The following is a 23,210-nucleotide window of genomic DNA, read 5'->3' as shown; positions in this document are numbered from 1 at the left end:
GACTCTGGCCTGGCTCGCGGGGCAGCCAGGAGGCCACGGCCGTGGCTACCAGGGCTCGCAGCCCCCGCCCTGGACGGGACGCGCGTTCAGCGCGCCGCGCGAGGGTCCCGCGAGGGGGCGTCGCAGGCCCCGGGGTCCTCGGGGTGCGCCGCCGGGCGCGGGGCCCGCCCCCAGGGCGCCTCTAGAGCGGAGGGGCCTGCTTCTCCAGGGACTCACACAGTGGGCGGGGAGACGCCCCCAACCCCGGCTCCCCCCAACTCCCCCCTTCTCCCCCCCACCCCCGGGGCTCAGCGCGCGACGCTAGCATTCTCCACGCCCCAAGACACGGCCCGGCGGGGTAAACTAAGGCTCGGCGCGCGGCGGGGCGCCCCGGTCACGCGGCCCCTCGGCTCGGCGCTCGGCCGGGCTGTCGCAGCGCGGCCGCCGGAGCGCCGCGGCCCGGGGCGGGCGGCGCAGTGCGCAGGCGCGGCGGCGGCCGGGGACGCGCTCGGGGCGCGCGCGCGCGCGGGGCAGCCGGCGCCCCGAGTCGGCCCGCCGCGCCCCGCGCCTCCCGCCCGCGCCCGCCCGCCCCGGCGCCCCGGCCGCCGCCGCATGGCGCTGAGATGGCGGGGGCGCCGCGCGGCCGAGGCGGAGGCGGCGGCGGAGGCGGAGGCGGCGCGGGCGAGCCCGGGGGCGCGGAGCGGGCGGCCCGGCCGGGCGGCCGGCGCGGGCTGCGGGCGTGCGACGAGGAGTTCGCGTGCCCCGAGCTGGAGGCGCTGTTCCGCGGCTACACGCTGCGGCTGGAGCAGGCGGCTACGCTGAAGGCGCTGGCGGTGCTCAGCGGGCTGGCGGGCGCGCTGGCGCTGGCCGAGCTGCTGGGCGCGCCGGGGCCCGCGGCCGGCCTGGCCCGGGGCTCGCACCCCGCGCACTGCGTGCTCTTCCTGGCGCTGCTCGTGGTCACCAACGTGCGCTCGCTGCAGGTGCCCCAGCTGCAGCAGGTCGGCCAGCTGGCGCTGCTCTTCAGCCTCACCTTCGCGCTGCTGTGCTGCCCCTTCGCGCTCGGCCGCCCCGCGGGGACCCTCGCCGGCGCCGCTTCGGGGCCGGCGACCGCCGACCAGGGCGTGTGGCAGCTCCTGCTGGTCACCTTCGTGTCCTATGCCCTGCTGCCCGTGCGCAGCCTGCTGGCCATCGGCTTCGGGCTCGTGGTGGCCGCCTCGCACTTGCTGGTCACGGCCACCTTGGTACCCGCCAAGCGCCCGCGTCTCTGGAGGACGGTAAGTGCCGCCGCGCGCCCTTGGTCCGGTCTGGGGCACACCTGCCCGGGAGGGACTGGGGACACTGGAAGCCCGGTGCGCATCAACTGACTGGGAAGGTGGGGAAACTGACACCCCGAGTGTGTGTGTGTGTGTGTGGGGGGGTGTTCAAGGTCACTCAGCGAGCTGAGGACGCAGTGGGGGGCTGCGAGGGCCCGCCTCTTTTCCGAGTTACCGTCCACAAAGCGCCCCTGGGTGTGGGGCGTGGAGACGCGAGCGTGGAGAGGGCAAGGATTGGCCCAAGGTCAGGCAGCTGGGGAGCGGCCAAGCAGGGCCAGATCCCGGTTTGCCGCTCTTTGGCGGCACACATCCCGCAGGAGGGACCGAAAGTGGGCGCGCGATCGGCTCCGGGGCGGGCAGGGCTCCTGCTGGCTGTGCGCACAGCTCCGGGCGCCTCTCCAGCGCGCCTGGACCGCGTGCAGAGTCCCCCTCCCGGCCTGCGGCACCCCAGGGACGTGGGGAGGGGACGAGGATTTGGGTCCTCTCCAGTCACTCTGGCACCCATTAGGGACCCGTCTCTGGTCTAGAAAGATACGTCTGCCAAGGTCGAATGGGGCTTTGGTCCTTGCCGCCCCCGCGCTGCCTTGGCCTGACCCAGGCTGGCAGCGCCTGAACTTTGTCACTGCCTTCTGGGCGGACTGGTGAGACACTAGTGGGAACAAGGAGGCTGCCGCTTCCCCCGGGCTCCTCCCTGGGCTCCAGGACCCTGGAGGCTGGAGGCAGATGTCTTTGCTGTGTGGGGCTTTCAGAGCTTGGCGGGGGTGGGGAGGGGTGGGGGGGTGGGGGAAGTGCAGCCCAGCCCAGCCCACAGGGGCTTCGAGGGCCCCGGAAGGAGGGTTTTGTTTCTGTCTCTGGCTGCGTTTTGGCAGGAGGGTGGGGGAATCCGATGAGGTGGGCGAGCCCATCCAGGGAGAGAATGTGGCAGATGGAGAAGGTGGGGGCGATGGGGTGAGGGGAGCTGGACAGAGCAAGCTTGGGAAGAAGGAGGAGGTGAGGGAATCAGACAGGGGAGTCTGGGGGGGTGCTCAGGACCAGGATCCACCACCCAGGGACCGAGGGATGGGGATGCAGGGACCACCCAGGGACTGAGGGAGGTGTCCCCCCCCCCCCCCCCCGAAGGGGATGCAGGGGCCCACATGGTCAGAGGGGCTGTGAGCGCAATGCTGGACCTGCATTCAGGCCCAGAGAGGCCAGCACGTGGCGGGGGGGTGGTGAGGAGGAGGGAAGGGGGGAAGGGAGCTGGCAGAGAGGCTGAGGTGGGGGGGGGCCCAGGAAGGGGCTTGTGGAGGTGGGGAGGAGAGAGGGAGAAAGTAGGGGTGAAAGCCAGAGACAGAGGTAAGGCAGAGAAAAGGGAAGAGGGCCAGAGGGCTGCCTGCACGCAGGGAGGGGAGGGGGTTCCTTCCCACAGGGCTCTCCAGCACACCTCCCTCTGGCCTCTCATGGGCAGCATGTGGCCCTTGCTTGACAGCCTCAGGAGGTGCTCCTGAACCCCTCCCCCGCAGCCCTCCCCCCCCCCCCTTGGCTGTCTGGCCCCCACAGCCAGGCCCCCCAGCGCGACAGCCTCCCTGCCAGCACAAGAGGGGAGGCCCAGCGGCCAGGTCAGCCCCTGGTGGTGCCAGTCCCGAGCTGACCTGGACAGGCCCAGGGCCAGGGCCACTAGGGTTCTGGGGTACCTGAGGTTCAGTCGATTCAGTGAAAAGCTGTACTATTGTCTTTTTCTGAAACAATTTTTTTTTTACGTAGCTTCCGCTTGTTCCTTTTAGAGAATTCAGGGAGAGAAAAGAGTCTGCAAAGATGCCTTGGGCACAGGGAGCTCTGCCCCCAGGATGAGAGGGGCCCCTGCATCTGTGGGGGAGGGGAGCCTATCCAGGGAGCCCGGATCCTCAGGGGTTCCCGCAGCGGGGCAACGCACGCCCCCGTCCCTCCCAGGGCCTCAGTTTCCCCACCTGCAGGGCTGGGGCGCCGTTGGAAATCTGTTGGAACAGCTCGTATTCAGAGTCTTCTGCTTCCACTGTGTTTGGGCTTCTTCAGAATGTTCCTGTTCAAGTCTACAAATACTAGTGGTGGTGGCGATGTGGACAAACAGATGGGGAGGGTGCAGAGAAGCTTTGGTGAGGGCTTGGGTGTCCCCCAGGTGTGGACCAACCTGTCCTGGGGCAGCTGGGCAGCCTGGCCTGGAGGCGGGGCGGGGAAGGTGGGACCCCATGTGTCAGGCCCGTCCCCTGCTTCTTGCCGATGCTCTCCAGTGTCCCTGCTACCCTGCAGGGTAGTCGCGTGTGGATGGTCCTGTATTCCTCGGGGTCTGGTTCAGGGCAAGTGGAAGCCCTGGGGGCCGGAGGTGGAGGCCCAAAGGAGGCTGTGCAGGGGTGGGGTGACTGAGGCAGTCTGTGCCAGGCTGTTGGCTTTACTGCACATGCATGGGGTGTTCTGCATGCTGGGGAGTGCTGCTCTGGGCACTGAGGGGTTCACGTGGGGGCTCCCAGAGCCTCTGCCCCTCCTCAGGGAGGCTCTGGGGTTTCCTGCAGCAGCCCTGTTCTGCCCTGCTGTGCGGAGCTCTGGGATGTGGCTCATGTGCTGTGGGGACCCTGTGGAACCCGGACTGGCCCAGGCTGAGAGGCTAAGAGGACCCAGGAGGCCACGACTGCACAGTTGACATTGGGGCTGGTGCTAGGCCGCCTTCTCGGGAGGGGCGCCTGCTGCTGCCCTCAGGGCAGAAAGAGTTTAGGGACACGGTTTTATCCCCACCCAGCCCAGCCCCCAGGAGGAGCCCCTTCCTTCTTTGTGCCCCTGCTCCCTGCCCACTGGTTGCATCTAAACTAAGCAATTTGTTTTTATTTAACTGAGCAATGTGTCAGAATTGAAGGCATTTTGTTCCAGAACACCTGAGGTCTGCCTGGAGACCTGGGGCCCAGGTGGGGGTATGGGGGTGGGGTGGTGAGTGGATCCTGGGGTGCTGGGAGGGGTGAGGAGGAGGGAAGGGGGAGAGGACACACGTGCCCCCTGCTCCCGGTGGTGGCACTCAGGGACTCGAGGACAGAGTGGCCGCTTGGGGACTGTGTGTGTGCACGCCAAGGTGGAGGCCTTGGGGTGGTGGCGGGGAGAGGGGTGTGCCTGGAGGAGAGCGGCTGGCTCAGGGTGCCCCCACTGGAGGGCTCTGCGCGCCTGCCAGCCCCAGCTTCCTACCCCCCACGGACCCCAAACACCCACTTCTGGGCCAGGGTGGGGTAAGATTGCTGTAGTGGGCCCACACGGGGTCCACTGTGTTGTGCACAATGGTTTTGCTCCGTCGCCTATCCTCGTAAGTGAAATCTATTCAGGTGCACTCCTCCCCCTCTTCTGAACCTCTGATAGGACCACAGAAACCACCATCCCCTCGTCCTGGCGAAGTGGGAGTTGGCCGGAATCCCCCTGTGTCCCTCCTCCAACTCCTCTGAGCTCTTGGGGGAACCCTAGTGCTGCTGGCAAGGGGGCGCCCAGGCCACCAGGCTGCTGATGCGCCCCTCCCCCGTCAGTGCTCCCTCCCCCTTCCCCTTGCCCTCATTTCCCTCCCCTGCTGGTCCCTCAGCCGCCTGGCCCCCCAGCTGCCACACCCCAAGGCTCCTCCCCTTCCCCTCCCTGGCTCCCCCCCCCCCCACCACACAGCCCCCAGCACTGGCTCCCTGGCCCCTCCCTCCACAGGCCCCGCCCCTGCTGCCCTTTGGTCACAGCTGGGCCCTTACCAAGTAGGGCTCCTCCTCCAGCTGGGCACTGCCCCTGCTGGACCCCCTTGACCTGGCCTCCAACCCCTGTCCCCCCACCCCAGCCAGGCCCAGGCTGGCCCCTCTCCCCGCTGGTACTTCCCTCCTCCTCCCCCAGCTTGGCTGGGCCCTGTCACCTGTTTGCTCCCCTGCTGGTGCAGCCACCTGTCTTGGCTGACCCCTTGCTGCTGGGTGGGGGCTGCAAGGGGAAGACAGGTGGGTCCTCTTGGCTCAACGCTGCTGTGTGAAGGCGTGGGGGGGGGGTAGTGGGGTTCTCTGCCTTGGTGAGGAGTACCCCCATGACAGCCTCCTTGTCCTCAGCGGCACCTCTTTTCCATAGGCCTCTGGTGGCTGGGCGGGGCTCAGCTCTTAGCACTTTGGGCTTCCCACCACCTGCAGGCTTACAGCCCTGACCACTCTGTGAGCCCCCGGTGGCAAGGGGTGTCTCCCCCACGCCTCCAGGTCTGCGTCCTGTGGGCATTCCCTGGGGAACACCTGATTCACAGCCTGCCTGACCCCTGGGTCCCCTCCCCACAACCCGGCATGTCCCTCGGAGACTCACTTGTGTTGTCCTCCCCGCCGGGCCCTAACCTGAAGAAGCACCTGGGATGGCCCACACTGGGGGCAGCAGAATCGGCTGACCAGAAGCAGGGGCCTGGACACCTACGGTACCCACCCAGCTTCAGGCCAGGGCTCTGGCCTGCTCCCCTCAGGGTGGTCCCAGATGCTTTTTTTGCTGCCCCAGCATGTGCCAGGACCCCGGGACTGTGCGTGTGCTGGAGTCTGGCCCCACTGGTGGACTGGTGGAGGCGCCGGGGACAGACTGGGCACACTCACCTTCTCTGGATAGCTCTGCGATCCATGCCTGGGTGCCAGCCCCCGGGGAGGGGGAGGGGGAGGGGGAGGGGGCCCATGGGAACAGGTCCTCTCTCCAGGATTTGCAGTCTGCGGGGGACCCCGGTCAGCAACTGGGACTGCGGTCAGTGCTGGGGAGTTTGTGTGACTTTCGCAGGCGTATGGAGGGGACAGGGTGGAAGGAGGGCTCAGGGGGACTACCTGAGGCCAGTGCTCCAGCCAAGATCCTGGATGGATGGCGCTGCAGCTGCCGGGCTGGGCTCAGCCAGGGAGGTGGGCGCGGAAGGACGCGGGTGGGCGCTGCAGGGCACGCCAGCAGTTCCGGTTTCTTTGGAAAACAGCACCAACGCCCTTCAAGCCTTTTTAGCGGAGGGGTCTGATCAGGTTTCTGTTTGGGGGCCCCTGGGACTCAGTGGGGAGCAGGGGGCACATGAGTGGGCGTGGGGGCTGCTGCCTGGCCCAGACCAGAGTGGGGTCCTGTGGGAAAGTGTCTGCTTGCCACTGTCTCCACCTGCTGTGAATGCTGCCCAGCTGCCCTTTCCGGAACCCGGAGGCTCTCGGCGATACCCTTCTCTTGTCCCCCACCCCCGACGTCTGGAGGGCCAGGGCTCAGCGCCCTGGGGGACAGGTAACTGTGCTATGTTCCTGCTGACTCAGAGCCCAGAACCATCCTTGTTCCGCTTCCCAACCCAGACAGGGTGGTGGGCTTGTGCGAGGGTGGGATGCAGTTCCCGGCTGTGGGACCTCGGGCAGGGGACTTACCCCCGTGCCTCGGTTTCCTCCGGGTGGCTCCATGGCTCTGTAGGAGCGGATACGTCTTCAGGCACCTTTCGGTCTGCTGGTTGTGGCCCAGTGTTCAGTGGGATGAGAGCCACCTCTGGTCCCCACCAGCTGCTGGTGGCCTGGGACCTGCGCCTTTTCTCCGGCTCTGTGAACCCGCGTCTGGTCTTGGCCGAATGTTGGAAGAGACGCCCCGGATGCTGGCGGCAGGCCATCTGTCCAGATGGAGTGTCCTCGGGGCGTGTCCTACCACTTCCTGTCGGTTGTCGTTGGGGGAGGGGGGCAGCCCTGTGGCCTGGGTGACGACCCCCTATGCGGGCACCTGGGTTTGCACCGAGGGGCTGAGCGGGCCGGCAGAAGGGACCTTGCACACCTGGCGGTGCTGGTCATGTGCAGCCCCAGGTCTGGCACACGTGCACACACTTGTACATGTGCACACACACATATGCACACGTACACACCCACACACACGCACCCACCCTCAGTACACACCTACACGTGCACAAACTCACAGTACACACATGCACACACGTGCACACACACACTTACCAAGTGCACATACACTCAGACATGCATGTGCCATGCACGTGCTCACACTTGTCCATGTTCACACACACAAAGACACCCACCTGCACACACATGGGCACACGCTTGGGGGTGCTCGCAGGGCATGCTTATATTAATTAGTAGTACCGAGTTCTGTCCTGAAGGACACGGGGCCCAGGGCCCTCTGGCTCCATGACCTCGGGTGACCTCACGGGGTGACCGCCCATGAAGTGAGCCCACCTGGGCTTTGCCTGGGTGGGGGGTCAGGTGAGAGGTTCGAGCGTGGGCACGAGTGACCAGGGGCGGGATGCCTGTGTCCCCTCCCCTCTGTGTGCTCTGTGAGTGCAGTCCAGGCAGGGCCAGGCCATGTTTCCGGGGCTCACGTCCTGTGCTGCCCCATGCGTGGGGCGAGGGGCGGGCCCGTGTCTGCATCCTCCCTGGATTCTTTTCTGTTCCCAGGACCCTGGACCTGATTCTTCTGGATGGGGGGGAGCAGTGACCCCGGTGTATGGGGGGGGGCAGTGGCCCCAGGTGTGGGGGGCAGTGACCACGAGATGAGGGGGCAGTGACCCCAGGGCATGGGGATACAGTGACTATGAGGTGGGGGTGCAGTGACCCCGGGGTATGGGGTGTGCAGTGACTGGCTAAATTTTGAGGTGCTGTCTCAATAGGCACAGACTTATTTTTGGTTATTTTTGTGTGTGTTACATCCCCTTCCAAAGCCCCCACCTCCCCACCCCCACCGAGAATGCGGGCTCTCTGGGATGAGATACATCCATCAGCTTCTTTCCTGTGTCACCGCCTGCCTCCTAAAGCCCGAGCGCGACCCTGGGCCGGGCACAGCCACGTGCATGTGGACTGCGCCGCCTGTCTTGGGAGAAGCCTCCGGCTCACTGGGCCGTCCAGGCGTGGCCCGCCTCACTGCGGGCAGTTCTGTCTGGGCTGGATAGTGCTCACCTGTGCAGGTGTTGTCCCAGAGGGCCTGCCGGATGGCTGTGGCCATCTCTTTCCTGTGGGAGCTGTCTCCGTGGGCCCACTATGAGCGCCCCCGGCCCGGCCCAGGCCTCTTTGGAGGCGACCCCAGGATGGGTGGGGTCTCCGCTCAGCGTGGCCGGTGATGCCTCCTCTCCTCTCCACTCGTGGCCTTCATTCCAGGGGGGCTCACGGTGACCTGAGCCCACCTTCCTCCTCATTTCTGCACAGTAGGTGTTAATCCACGTGGCCACCATTTCTGGTGCACCTGGAGCTCGGATAGTTCCCGGGGAGAGTTAAAAATCCTGAACCCCGGGAAAATCTCCGGACTGGTGGGTTTGCATCATCAGATGGGCTGGACATGTGAGAAAGCTACTCTGTGGGAAGATGTGGGGACCTCTGGTCCCAGTGGTTGCCGTGGAGGGGGGAGCCCTGGGGCTCCCCAGGCAGGTGCCCCTACCCAGTCTTCCCTAAGTGTGCCTTCTCTCCAAAGATCCTGTCTCCAGAAACCCGTTTGAGGGCTCCCCTACGCAGAGCGGGGACGGTGGTCTTCTGGCTGGATGAATGGCCTCGCAGGGCGTCTGGACAGGCAGTGTGGGCACCAGCTTTGTCAGTGAGGATGCCTCTGAGATACCCTGACTGTGGTTGGTTAGAGCCGTCCTGCTGGGACAGAGCTGCAGTGTAGACATGGGGAGGGGGCTTTCTGGGAGGAAAGGGGAATGGGGGTGGGGGACCGGCCGCCCTCAGCTGCTGGCTGCACGTGGGAGGGGGCCCAGCCCCCCGGGAGATGAGGACAGAGGACTGCTTGGTCACCTTGACAAATGACACCTCAGCGGACTCCTCGTTCATGTTTGGGGTCTCTCCCCGAAGGTGGGAGGAAGGAATAGAAGAGGACGGGAAGATCTCAGAAGGGCGGTCCCTGTTTTCTTGCAGTTTTTATTTTAAGGGATGGGGTCACCTTGCGCTTCCTCTAGCAGGTGGGTGCTGGCCGCCTGCATGTGCCTCTCCAGAGGCCTCCGGTTGGCTCTAATGGTCCAAGCGCCCCTCAGAGCCCGGTGTTCCCGGCTCCCTCCTGCAGCACTGACTCTTTCCCGACCTTGTGTCCGGCCAGAGGCCAGGGTCTCTGCCGCGGTCTGGACCTCGCATCCAAGTCCGTCTGTCTCAACAGTCTGCTCACACCCCTCTTGCAGCCCTGCATTGTGTGCACTTCCTGACTCCCCAGGACTTGTCACTGGGTCCTTATCCCGAGTCCCCTTGTCCTGAGGCCATCTGCTCTCAACAAGCCCAGCAGCACTGAAGCCATGGGACCCCCAAGGCCCATCCAGCCCCCCCCCCCCCCCCCCCCCCCGCCGCCCCAGGATCTGGGGATGGCTCAGTGGGAGCTGGAGTTCATGCCTGTTTGGAACGTGACAGTCACTCCTGGCTGTGTGTCAGCCTCTGTGCACTGTGTCCTTCCTGGTAACTGTGGGCAGTGGCAGGCTTAGCCTCGGGGCTCTGTAAACTCTAGGAGCAGTGCGTGTCTGGCCCTCTGCACTCCGGAGTCACCTCGGGGTCTGCTGTCTCCAGGTGGTCTCCAGATGCTTCCCACCTGCTCAGGGCCCACACAGCTCGGGTCCCTGTTTGGCCTCCACGTTCCTCTTACCTTCGGCCTTCAAGGTGTGGCCCACCCTCAGCAGTGGCCTGTGATTTTTTTTTTTTTAATTTATTTTTTATTTATTTTTTAATTTTTTAATTTTTTTAATTTTTATTTTTTTCAACGTTTATTTATTTTTGGGACACAGAGAGACAGAGCATGAATGGGGGAGGGGCAGAGAGAGAGGGAGACACAGAATCAGAAACAGGCTCCAGGCTCTGAGCCATCAGCCCAGAGCCCGACGCGGGGCTCGAACTCACGGACCGCGAGATCGTGACCTGGCTGAAGTCGGACGCTTAACCGACTGTGCCACCCAGGTACCCCAGGCCTGTGGTTTTTAAAGGGTCTTCTTGGATTAGGTTATTTATCTCGAAATTTTTCAGTGATCGTGAAATTCAAGATGATCCTTCGGTCAGCACAGCCCACATCACTCTGGTGCATGCATGCAGCTAACGGTTTATGTAACAAATACGTGTGCAGATGGGGAGTGTACCCTGGGCAGGGGCAGGGGGCCGTGTCCTGTAGGTAACAGGGCTGGCCCGCAGGGGAGGCACCTGTCCCCGAGCTGCGGTGTTAGTGGCACGGAGAGATTTGGGAGCAGGCTGGAGGGGCCCAGGCTGCCGGGTCAAGGCCTGGCTCTGAGATGCGCTCAGAGAGGCCAGAGGCGGTGGCCAGGGAGGCCTAGTGGGGACGCCAGGCGATGAAACGCAGGCCAGTGCACAGAATTCCTCATGTGTGGCAGCTGCTCACTTGACAAGGGCCAGAGAAGGTGGCCCTGCCAAGGGCGTGTGATCCCAGCTCAGGGCTGTGGGGGGGGGGGGGCTGCGCTTGGCAAGCCCTTCTGTGTGCTCCCCAGTGACGGTGGATGTTCTGCTTTGCAAGCTGGCTGTGGGGACACGAGGGGTGTGGTCAGCACCTGCACCAAGAGAATGACAGTGAGGCAAATGCTGGGAGAGGTCCCAGTCGTGGGAGACGCTGTCTGTTGTGGTGTCCTGTGTTTTCACTGTGCCCCTGACTGGCAGAGCGGATGCCTGGGGAGCCCCCTCCCGAGCCTCCCCGGGGAGGGGACGTAGACACAAGGTGGTCTCATGCTTTTTGATAGCTGCCTTCCCACCTTTGCCCTCTGGGTGGTGGCCCTTAACCTCCTGGCTAGATCTGGGGCTCTGTGGTCACTGCAGGAACCGGTCTCATCTCCATGTGCCAGACCCAGTTCTGTCCATTTTTAATCCACCTCCAGCTCCACTCAGAGCCTGTCTCCTCCAGTTGGTCAAGGCCGGGGGGGAGGGGCCTGCCTGCCGTGGTGGACAGCTCCACCCCTCCCTGCAGGCGCCCCCTCGAGGGTCCGCAGGTGCCTCTGTGGCGTGGGGGTTTGCTGCTCGCCTGGGGGCCGTGTGCACCTGTCTCCAGGTGATCCGTCCCTTTCCCTGAAGCGCCTGTCTCACTGGCTGTCTGCCGGGATCCATGGGGCGGGTCTGCTTTGACCCACCGCCGCCTCCCTGGGAACACGGGAGGGGCCCTGGGCGGCTTTCCCTGCCGCTCTGGCCACTGGCGCGCTGCAGTCTCCGCCGGCAGCCTTGTGCCCCGCTGATGACCCAAGGCTGTGTCTCTTTGTTAACATCAGCATCCGCGGAGCTGACGGGGCGGGAACAGGACTTCTTGCTGAGGCAGCCAGCCGGGCGGTCCTGTGGTTCCTGTGCTCTGCGGTCAGGTGGGATCAGGACCTGCGATACGTCTGAGATGCTGTGCCCTGCCTTTTCTGCAGCGAGCGTTGCCATGGTGGATGGCTCCGGGAGGTTTGCTTGTTTGCGGTGATGCTGGCTCCCTGACCGGAGACTGCTTCTCCGTGACCCATGTGCATTACCGGCACAGGCGGGACCGAGGGCTCTGCACCACTGTCACTCTGCAGTAATTCCTGTGTCACCTTGGACAGACCATTGGCCTCAGCTCCCGTCTGAGAAAATGTGTGTGACGGGGCTGGTGTGAAGCAGGGTGGGCCACGTGTGCCCCTGAGCTGAGCTCACACACACATTTTCATCTCCCAGAAGTGCTTCGATGTAGGTGTTTGATTGTCACCCCTGTTGGCCCATGAGGTCCCCGGGGTTCCTGGAGCCGCTTGGCCTGTCTAAGGCAAGGAGACCCTGCCAGCCCAGCCTGGAGTGGGCACAGGTCCAAAGCCCAGCTCATGTTGTGTTTGAGAGGATGGTTGGATGGATGGATGATGGACGGATGGTTGTTTGTATGGTTAGATGGGTGGATGGATGGATGAATGGATGGATGGGTAGATGGATGGGTGCGTGGGGCAGGTGTGCTGAGGCTAGAGGTGCAAGACTGCAGGGAGAGCTCTGCCCTCTCCCGCCCGGGGCTGGCACGTGCTCGGTGCCGGCATGTCTGGGGAGCCCATGTCTGGGCGAAGAGGGGGTCTCTGGGTCCAGGCCCCTGTGGTACCAGGGGCTCCGGAGGTATGGGCTGGGGGCCTTACTCACTGAGCCCCCTCCCCCAGACCCAGCTGGAGGAGCACTAGAGGAACTGAGGCAGGAGCACTGCACAGGCACAAGGGACAAGGAGGAGCCCAGCGCTCCCGTGGGCAGCATCCCAGGGCGTGACCTGGGTCGGGTCGGGGTTAAGGAACTGTGAGGGCAGCAGCCGTAATGTGCCTGTGGCGCCATGAGGCAGGCGCCTGCCTGCCTGGAGGCCCTGAGCCCCTAGGAGTGAGCAGCTGGAACCGGGGGGCTTGGGGGCTGGCTTTCCTTAGAGCAGGGAGGAGGCGAGTGGGGACTGAGGGCGCTGACCACTGCAGGCTGGCCCTTCGGGGAGGCCTCAAACCCAGAGAGTGGCCGGGAGGGGTGGCCAAGAGGGGTAGCCGCATTGGAGCCCCCTCACTGGCCAGCCTGCAGCTCTAGGGGTGCTTGGTCTGGACCCCGACACACCCTTCCCCGAGCTTGGGTCCTTCTCAGCCCGTTTGGGCTACACCTGCCAGCAGGTGACCTTGTCACTGATGCTGATTAGGGGGCCAGCGTGGCCTGTTGTGTCACCTGCCACGGGACCCTGATCCCTGGGGGTGGGAGTGAGTGAGGGACGCAGGAGAGGCAGGTAGGCAGGTGTGTGGGGGGGCATGGAGGCCTCTGGCCATGTGGGTGTGGATTCCCCCTACCCCAAGATCTCTGCCCCCACCTCACCCTGCCTGCCGGACACTGACTCCTTCTCTGTGTGAGGGGTTTCAGCAGTGTGGACAGGACGGGCAGGCACTCAGTGACCGGCCTGTGGGGCCTCAGTTTCCCTGGGGGGGACTTCCTGACTGGAGGGAAGGTGTGACAAAGGTGTGTGGAGAGGGGTGGCCCTGCATGCCCCCACTCTGCTGCCCACCTCTCCCTTAACCAGACGGTCTGCCCTCAGCCCATGTTCCGCCCCTGCCCCAGCCTCACTGGGGGGACAGCACATTTTCTGAGTCCTGCTCTGGGCCCAGCTGATGCCTTGCTTTCTGGAAAAGCTGTCTGCCACCTGTGAATGTGGCTTGCTTCCTGGCCCTACTGCCGGGCTGTCTGTGGGTGCTGGCCCCTCACGAGGGCCTGGTCCTCCGCCTGTGTGCCTGCTGGGGAGAGCGGTGGCTCGGGACTCCGGCGTGGACGCTGTGGGCAGCCGGGATGGGAGGGCATCCGGCGTGCCTCCAGGACGTGAAGCCCAGGCCGGGAGGGGCACTAGAAGCCAGACGGACCATGTGTTACCCAGGAAGAGATGCATGCTCTGTGCAGTGACGTGTGCTTGTTTGAAGTTTGGAAGGGTGCCCAGGACCTTACTTGTGGGCAACACGCTCAGAACGCGTTTGAATACTGATCCTGCAAAACCGCCCTTGGTGGTTTCATATGTGCCGGGCTTCTGCCGCCTCCAACAAGAGGTTCCACAAACAGATCACAGGAGCTGATCCCAAATAGAGCAGATGGTCTGAGAGTGCAGAGGACACTGCCCTGGTCACTGGGACATGGCACAGGCCCCCCAGGAGGGCCACACCAGCCCCCTCCCCCCCGTGCCTGGCGAGAGGCTGGTTCAGCATCACAGAAGCATTTCCTTCCAGCCCTGCACCTGCTTTAGGCAAGGAGTACTCCAGCTACAGAGGGGCAGTGGGTTAGGGGGACAGAGATGACCAGGGTCACACGAGGATGACCCAGTCACATGGAGAATGGTCAGGTTGCAGGGAGACAGATGACAGGGAGGTGAGCAGGTGTTACAGAGATGAGTGGGTCACATGGAGGTGAACGGGTCATATGGAGGTGGGCAGGTCACCCGGAGGTGGGCAGGTCACATGGAGGTGAATAGGGACACACAGAGGTAACAAGGTCACCATGGGCACTGTGGTCATAGGACTCAGGCGGCTCCCTGGACCTGAGGGAGGGCGTGGTGTGTGGGAGGTGCTGTCCCCGGGGGTACGTTCCCGAGTGTGTTGAGACGTGAGCTCCGGCAGGTGTATGTGAACCTGGGCCGCCAGGTGTGCTGGCGAGCTCACCCTGGTTTCGGGCAAGGATGGTCATGTGCCAGGCCTTGGGGATTCGTGTTCCCGGCTTTCTCCTGTTCCTGTCACCTCCTCGAACAGCTCTGCTGTCTGTGACCCCGGCCTTGTGTATCCCTCCTGAGGAACATGTCACACTCTCCTGGGCTTGGACACAGGAGGTGCCATGTGCTCTCCGTGGGCCCCAGTCTGTCCCTGCGTGGCCTGTGTGGTCTCTGCTCTGCACCCCAGCCCCCTGCCCCAGCTCCGGCCCCATCCAGTGCTGCGGGCTCTCCATGCACACGGCTCTCAGTCTGCCCTCCCGCTCGTCCCTGGCGGGGCTGTCTGACCAGAGACTGCTGCTAGCCTGCCTCTGTGTTTCTTTCGTCCCGTACAGTTGTGTGCGGGTCACAGTGCTGGGTGGGGGGCATTTCTGGTTGGTGCAGGAGTAGCAGTGACCCTCAGAACCTGAGGGAAATGCCCACGTCGAATCAGACACAGAAGCCCAACCTCTCTGCAGAGACTGAGGACAACGGCTTTGTGTGATGCTCAGACACACCGCAGCCCCTGGGGAGGTGGGTGGGTGTCTTCTCTGTCTCTGTGAACAGCCTGGGGGCCCCGTGCCCTGTGCCCAAGAGAGGTGGGACAGACCAGCAGAGGAGGCTGAGTGGGGAAGTGTGGTCCGGTCCTCCCCGGGTCTGCCACGACCTGTGGTGTGGCCATCGTGGGCTCCCTGGTGGTCTGTACTGGCCTTGAATTAAGGCTGCTGAAAGCAGGACGTCCCTCAGGGCCTCCTTCCTGGTCCAGCAGGTGCGAGCCTCCGAGTGTGGACCTTGGCCGGCACCCCAGACGGGTCCTTCTCGCCAGCCCCTTCCTTATTCCCGTCCCCGGAAGGCAGCGAGAGCCGATCACAGGACTCTGGATGCTTAGTCACCTCGGGTGACGCTTTGTGCTTATGGTGCTGTGGTCCTTTCTTCCTAGTGTTTTTGATCTGCTCTCCTCCGCTGTTTGGTCATGGAGTGGCTGTTCTCTCCTCGCGCTCATATTTCCTTGGATGGTGACCTGGGGTGACTGTCACGCCCAGCACAGCTCCGCCCAGTGGCTTGGACGCCGTCTCCTCCCCGGGCCTCACGGGGTCGTCCCTCCCTGTGTGTCCGTGTCCTGGTCTCCTCTTCTTATGAGGACACCAGTCACACGGGCTTCCGGCCCTCCTTGGTGACCTCGTTTTCACGTAATTACCTCCTGGAACATCTCATGTCCAAACGCAGTCCTGCTCTGAGGTCCTGGGGGGCAGGGCTTCCACGTGAATTTGGGGGATGCGCCTGGCATACCGTTCTGCTCCATGATGAGCCCAGGAGGAGGGATGTGCCCGCCTTGACGGCTCGTAGTCATGTGATGCCTACTTCATGCCGTGGGTCAGGCCGGCCCCGCAGCACCCTGGAGGGTGAGGTCGTCTTGCGGGCCGCTGTCGGAGGCGTTGAGCCTCCGTCGAGCTAGCGCCCCATGCGCCTGGTGCTCTGTACTGTTCTCTCCTCCAGCTTGGTGCCAACGCCCTGCTCTTCCTCAGCGTGAACATGTATGGGGTGTTTGTGCGCATCCTGGCCGAGCGCTCCCAGCGGAAAGCCTTCCTGCAAGCCCGGAACTGCATCGAAGATCGGCTGAGGTTGGAGGATGAGAACGAGAAGCAGGTCAGTGCGGTGGGGCTTTTGTCTGCAGGGATACAGTGGGCAGGGGGCGGGGGACACGGAGAGGGGACCTGGAGCGGGACACGGGGTGGGGGACATGGGCGGGGGACCCAGAGCAGGACACGGGGTGGGGGACATGGGGTGGGGGACCCAGAGTGGGAGCACGGGGTGGGGGGTTTAGGGTGTAGAGAATGGAGCATGGGGTGAGAGACCTGGGGCAGGGAGCCAGGGTGGGGAGGAGGCATGGAGATGGGAGCACGGGGCCAGGAGTGGGGCATGGAGTGGGGATCGTAGGGCAGGGTGAGGGAGCACAGAGTGGAGAGCATGGGGTGTGGGGAGGAGGCACGGAGTGGGGAGATTGGGGTGAGAGGACTGGGCAGGGGGGACAGAGCTGGGCACATGAATGGGGCAGGGTGAGGGGGCACAGAGTAGGGAGTGCGGGCCTGGGGTGTGGGGCAGGGAGCACGGGACCGTAGGGTAGGAGTGGTTAGGGACTTCAGGCCCAGGTGGCCCTCGGCGAGTCAGAGGAGACAGGGCAGCTGCAGTGGGGGCTCCTAGACGTGGAGGTGCAGGTCCGCCACCCTGTGTGGTCCCCAACCTCGGTTTCCATCAGCGAGACAAGGTGTGCCCAGGTGATGCCACAGGGCTGGGGAGTCAGGGAGGGCTGTGGAGCCGAGTGTGGGTGTGTCACCCTGGAGGGGGCTGAGATGCTAAAAGTGCAGATGGGGGTGTTGTGTTTGCTGGGGGCGGGTGTTGGGGTGGCATTCAGCTGTAGTCAGCTTCCCGAAGCAGGGTGGAGGGAGACGAGGCAGGGCCTGGCCGGTGGGTGCAGGGATGGTGGGCCCTGACCTGCTGGCCAGCGTGACCCACAGAGAGGCAGAGCCTCCAGGGCCCTGAGAGTGCCGTGCCTGTGGCCCCGCGCTAGCGGTTCGGCCGTGAGCCTGGGGGGCACCCTGTCCGGCTCCTGCCACAGCCTGGGGGGCAGTGAGGCCACCCACCCCAGTCTAAGGGGTGAGCTGGACTGGTCCCCACCACCTGGAGCCACTGTCAGCCGCGTGTCTCCGGGCTGGTCCCTCTCGGCGGTGTCTCCTGGTCTGCTGCTGTCCTGGGGCCCACGGGGTGGTCTGGGAGCCTCAGGTGAGGCCCTCACCAGGGAGACCCCGGACCGTCTCACCAGAGTGTCGGGGGCTCAGCCTCATTGTCATGGGCGTGGCCGGTGACTTGCCTGGTACACGAGAGCCCACTGTCTTGCAGATGGAAGGCGTGGAGTCCTGGCTGCGCATTTAAAACCTGCACACGTGTGTTTACTTATAGATACGTAACGCTACCTAGTGTTTACAGTGAAGGTAGGGCGTGGTTTAGAAGTAGACGATGTACGTATGTCTAGATGTGTGTGTGCGTCTGTGGATGGACTTGTCTGTTGGAGATAAGTAGCTGTGCGTATGTGCACCTGTGTGTGTGTCACCTGCGTGGACACATATGCATTTGTCCGTGTGCACATGGATGTGGATGTGTGGAGCATGGGTCAAGCGTATGTGTGTATATGTGTCTGTGTGTGTACACACGTGTGTGGGTTTGTATTCATGTGGACTGTGTGTGCACGCCTAGGTTTCTGTACACGCATGTGCATGTGTGTATTGTGGGGACATGTGTATATGTGCATGCATCTGTGTGGGTGTGTGCATGTGTGTATATGTGTGCATATAAATGTGCACACACATGTTTTTGTGTATAAGTGTGTGCGTGTGTGTATGTGTGCAAACACGTGGATGTGTATGAGTGTGTGCACACACGTGTATATTTGTGTCTATTTGTGTCTGCACGTGTGCGTACACGTGTATATGTGGATGTGAGTATAATTGTGTATGTTTGTGTATAACTGTACATGCGTGTATGCGTGTACACATGCAGATATGAGTATAAGTGTGCATGTGTGTATGCACATGCATGTGTGTGTGCGTGTGTTTGTGTATGCACATGGGTGTGTGCATATGTGTGTGTGGAAGTGTGCATGTGCGTGCAGGGCTGTGAGTGTCTAAGTGTGTGTGTACACATGCACGCACGCACGCACGCACACATGTGTGTATGATTGTGCGTCCTCGGGGGCTGTGCCCTGAGCATTTCTCCAGGCGGGCGTTGCCTCCACCCGCAGACGGTCTCTTGACCACTTCCAAGACACTTGAGCACAGTGTTGTCGCCCCCACGGGGTCCCGGAGCGGCCCCTTCCAGGCCCCTGATGTCCTGGAAAAAGTGGCGTTTCGGGTCGTTCTGTGTGTTTCTAACCTTTGCTTTTCCTCCTGTTTTCTCTCTGTTCTCTGATATCTCCCTCTGCTTGCTCTGTGTTTGTCTATTTTCATTTCTTCCCGTCCATTTGCTGCCTTTCCCGGAGACCACCTGAGGGTCTCCTAATGCCGGTGCACCCCCGGAGGTCAGGGGGGCCGTGTGCGTTGTGGTAGCGGTGGCCTCGGTGTGGGCTGCGTGTGCAGAGACTCCCAGGCGCATGCTCCCCCGACGCCCGCAGCCCCAGCCCCGGGAGTCAGCGGTCACACGCACTCCTGATGCCACGCGGCAGCTGTGCGGGCGCTCAGGCGGGTCCGAAGTGGCCGTGCCAGCAAGGGCGCGTGTTCTCATCCCATGGAGGAGGGAGCCCAGCGGAGGCTCAGGGCTGACGTTCATTCGGCAGGGAATCTGCAGAATGGTGAACGTCACCCAGTCCCGCCAGCCCAGCAAGTGCTCTGTACTCTCCGGGTCTGGTCTTTGTGCGTGTTCTTTCCCCACGTCGTTGTCGTTCTGGTGTCTGTATGATTTTATTTTCTGCATCTTCCCATGGAGGGTTCTGCCACTGCCTTCAGGCAGCCGCTGCTTCTGCCCTACGTGTGCATGTGCATGTGTGTGACTGTCCGTTCCCAGCACAGTGAGACACTCTTTGTTGCTGTTGTTGTTTTAAAAATTTTAATGTTTATTTATTTTTGAGAGAGAGACAGACAGACAGAGATAGAGTGTGAGCAGGGGAGGGGCAGAGAGAGAGGGAGACACAGCATCCGAAGCAGGCTCCAGGCTCTGAGCCATCAGCGCAGAGCCCGATGTGGGGCTTGAACTCACAGATCGCGAGATCATGACCTGAGCCGAAGTTGGATGCTCAACGGACTGAGCCCCCAGGCGCCCCTAATACTGTTTTAAAAATGTCATTCCCCATGAGCGTCTTTGTTCACAGAGACTTGGTTCCTTCAGTTACATTGTTGGGAGGGCAGATATGACCAAGTTTTTCTCCCTGGGTCTGGAGCTGTTGTGCAAATACTGTTGTGCTCTATTTTATCTTTGTAAGTTACACCCAACGGCACTTAGCTCTGGGATCCAGTGGCTCTCTGAGCAGGCCCTGGCGACCTGCCAGAAATGCAGATTCCCAGGCTGGAGGTCCCTGGGTGGGAGGCCTTGGCCCCGGATTCTGGTGCGCGTCCCCGGTGATGAGTCTGGTCCTTCACACCCCACTGTCTGTTAGGACATGGCGCCTCCTGGCTGCTCACTGATGTGGATGCCACTTTCCCGCGTGTGCCGTTTGGATTTCTCTGTGGTGTGTGTCCCTGTGTGTGTGGACCAGCCGCTCGCTGTGGAGAGGCTGACATTCCTTCGGGAGGGGCCCTGTGTCCCCAGGCATGTTCCCCTTGCCTCACACTTCTTTGTGTAAAAATTCAGTCGTTCCTATTTTCAGACGCATCGGTCATTTCCCTTGGTGGTTTCGTCTGGTGCTTTCAGAACAGGAGGGTGAGAGAGGACGGGTTGTTTCCATGCATCCCTGGCCGTCCCAAGAGTGGGCGAGCCGGACTGTGACTGGCCATGCCTTTCCTGATGGAGCCCGTGGATCGGGTCTGTCACCCGGCAGCGGCTCCCTAGGTGGCCTTGTGACCTGTACTCAGGGTCATGGCCTTCCTCTGGCTGGCCTGGCTGGTTTTAGCTCACGAAGCCCTGTCTGTGGGACAGCAGAGGGGGAGTGCCTCTCAGCGGCTCTCACATATCTGCATGTACTTGGGGCATCACCACTGCCCAGGGATCCCCACCTGGCAGGCCCAGGACAGCCAAGAGGTGGCCTGAAGTCTCATAGTTACAGGTGAGGGATGCCCCGACCATGTGGCCTGGGTGTGGTTTGTCTGTGTTTTCATGTTGCAACTTAATTAGTCCAACTTAATAGCAGCTTCTAGGGTGTTCTCTAGACCCTGAGCCAGTAAGACGGTGCCCTGGGTGATGTGGGAGGATGGGATATTGGCAGATGCATCCTGGTTGTGGGAGGGGGTGCCGGGGACACACCCTGATTCTGGAAAGGGGGTCCCAGAGTTCTGGGCGGGGCCGCCGGGGCGTCCGGCTCTGGAACAGCCACTGGTGCAGCCTGCCTGCTGGCTTCTGCAGGAGGTAAGGTTGCTGGCGGGGGGCAGGAATGGGGTCCTGGGTGGGGCGAACAGGGACGAGCAGAGGCAGAGAAACCCAGTGCACGTGGTGGTCGAGGGGACTCGCTTATTTGTTGTGGCCTCAGCTGGGAGGCCACGGGAGAAGAGGGAGGGAGCCGTGGAAGGTGTGTGACCGAGTGCGGGACTCTGACAGTGCCTGCAGGCAGGAGGCATGGTCAGACGCACGTTTGGGGTGAAGGCAGAGGGGAGAACTGGGGGTGGGGGCAGGGCACGAGGGTGTACCCAGGAGTCCCTGGGCTGGAGGCTTCTTGACAGGAGAGGGCAGGGCCCAGAGCAGGCCTTTCACCTCCTGGGGCTGTGCCTGCAGGATGGGCCTGGCTTGTGTGACCACCTGGCCTGTGGGCTTGCAGGAGGGAAAGGGAGGGGAGGGGAGGGGAGAGTGAGGGCCCTGCTCTGAAATGCAAACACCCTGCCTTAGAACCTGTGTCTGTCCAGCAGCCGGGTTGTGTTGCTCTGGGCAGGACCCTGTTGGCTGCACCGCTTTGCTCCGGAGTCAGGGGCTGGCGGGCCCTGTCTGCTGTTTGCAGATCCGACACCATGTAGATCAGTTCCTCTTCGGTGCAGGTGGTGGGGTGTCCGGTGCCTGGAACCACCCCCCCGGGAAGGGGGTGCTCATCCCTCCCCTCCCCTTGTGGCTTAGAACTGACAGCTTCCATGTGTGGAGGTAAATCTAGAGGAAAGTACAACCACGTGGCTGCAAACCCTGAGTTGTTAACCTGGCGTTCTGCTCCTGCCCCAGCGTCTCGAAGCTGGGACTGTTGGAACAGCTCTGTAGCCCTTCCCGGGGCAGCCCCTGGAGATACAGGGTGTGGGAGAGGGTGGGTGGCAGCCGTCCGCTGCATGGACGCTTACTCGACTTCTAGAAGGCTCTCTGCCGTACTTGGAAACAGCTACGTGTGTTGTCCGTGTCTCCGAGGAGGACTGCTTTGGGAAGGACTTGGGGGTGCGGAGACCTCCCCCCCTTCCCACCAGATCAGCTCCTGCGCAGGGTCGTGGCCGAGTCCCAGGAGGCGGTGATCCACTGAGCTCACTGAGGGCAGTGGAGGCCGACATCCAGGACCCAGGACCTCCCCTGCCCCCCCCCACCGAAACCAGCCACGTTCCCCGTTTCCAGCCCCACGTGTCCCGAGCCATGGCTCAGCAGAAGGTTTGGGTGCACAGATCCCCAAGTTCAAAGACTGAAAGGATGCATTGGGTCTTTTAACAAGGGTCTTCTGCTTTCAGAAAAAAACTTCCAAAGTTGGGTCTTTGAACTAGGAAAGCCGAGGAACACGAAGAAGGGCCTCGGGGACAGTTAAGCGGCTGCAGATGAAGCCGGGTTAAAAATAGATGCGAGGGACATACTCAGGGTGAGTAGACACCAGGGTATCTGAAAACCTGGACGAAACGCACAAGTTCCCAGAAGGGCCTCTGCTATGGAAACTGATTCGAGAAGGAAAACAAGGATTTGGGAAGCCCATGGCCACTAAAATGTGTTGATGTGGCATCAGAAGTAAGACGTCAGGCTGCCAGCCCCATGTGAGAGCCGAACGGGCGTGCGGAGGTGCGGAGAAGGCACCATTCCAGCCCCGATTGTCCCCAGTCAGCACGGGACAGTCCTCCTGAGTCTCAACGCACAGGGCACATGCACATGCGGGGGCGGCCCTGGTTCCCAGCACGGGTGTGGCTGCCTGGATGCCTTTTGTCTCCTGGAGCCCAGTGGGGAGTGGGTTTCGTCTGGACCCCTTGGCACGTCAGTGTGCAGTGTGTGGGGTCGAGGCTGGCCAGGGGCCAACACTGCCCTGCGTGTTGTCCCCATGACTGCCCGGACACCGGGGAAGCAGAGCCTGGGCCACAGCGCTCCTCCCTGACTCCACACAGCGCTCCTCCCTGGACCCCCCATAGCAGAGCCCAGGCCATGGTGCTCCTCCCTGACCGCACCCCCACCCCCGCCGCCCCGCAGCAGAGCCCAGGCCATGGTGCTCCTCCCTGGGCCCCCCAGCAGAATCCAGTCGGGCCCCCCAGCAGAGCCCGGGCCACGGCGCTCCACCCTTGGACCCCCTAGCAGAGCTCGGGCCATGGCACTCCACCCCAGGTCCTCCAACACCCTTGGCTCAGGCCGGCAGCACCAGACCTTCTGACTTGGGCAATGCTGCAGGGGCAGCAAAGGACACCCCCATTCCCCCTGCTGGCAGCCAGCTCTGGAAAGCAGACCTGCTCAGCATTCCTTCCTGCCTTGTGTGTGGGTACCTCGTGGTGGGTGGTCCCACGGGAACGGGGCCTCCCTCCTTTTGGCTGGATGCCTCTTTCCACCTAAAGTGAGGCAGGCGCATCCCGCTGAGTTCTCAAAGCCCCTCATGTGGCCTTTCCTCGGTGCACGTGCACAGAGAGCAATGCGGCTGTCTCTTCTTATCGGGACAGTTGTCCTGTGAGATTAGGACCCCACCCTTAGACCTCATTAAGCCTCCTCAAAGCCCCTTCCCCAAATACAGTCATGTGGGGGTTAGGACTTTGACACATGGGTGTTGAGGGGACACCCTTCAGACCATGGCATCTGCTGCATCCATGTGGAAGTCAGGTGTGTGATTTGACAGTGGGGAGAAGCAGGCTGGGCAGCCCTCCTGGTCTCCTCCCCTTTCTGCTCTGTGTCCTGTGAGGCAGGAGGCCCGGTGGGCACCAGGACCAGGTTCTGGGCCTCATGAGCGGGTCGCTGACCGTCCCTGGGCTGCTCATCTGCCAGCTCAGGTGGCCCTGGTTACTGGCCTGATTAGGATACATTTATGGTAAAAGC

At 62.7% G+C, this 23,210-nt stretch overlaps 1 protein-coding gene across 1 annotated transcript in view; it reads left to right on the top strand.

Moving 5' to 3' along the window:
- Positions 1-602: 602 nt before the first annotated feature.
- Positions 603-23,210, top strand: part of ADCY1 (adenylate cyclase 1) — a 106,733-nt gene continuing 84,125 nt past the window's right edge. Inside the window, exons 1-2 of the mRNA XM_053218751.1 lie at positions 603-1,253; positions 15,834-15,983. Coding sequence (XP_053074726.1) covers positions 603-1,253; positions 15,834-15,983 — 801 coding nt within the window. The remainder of the gene's footprint in view (positions 1,254-15,833; positions 15,984-23,210) is intronic.

Source organism: Acinonyx jubatus, chromosome A2 (assembly GCF_027475565.1).
Source record: "Acinonyx jubatus isolate Ajub_Pintada_27869175 chromosome A2, VMU_Ajub_asm_v1.0, whole genome shotgun sequence".
Lineage (NCBI taxonomy): Eukaryota > Metazoa > Chordata > Mammalia > Carnivora > Felidae > Acinonyx > Acinonyx jubatus.
Note: the sequence above shows the minus strand (reverse complement) of the source record. Positions and strands in the feature narration are given on the sequence as shown.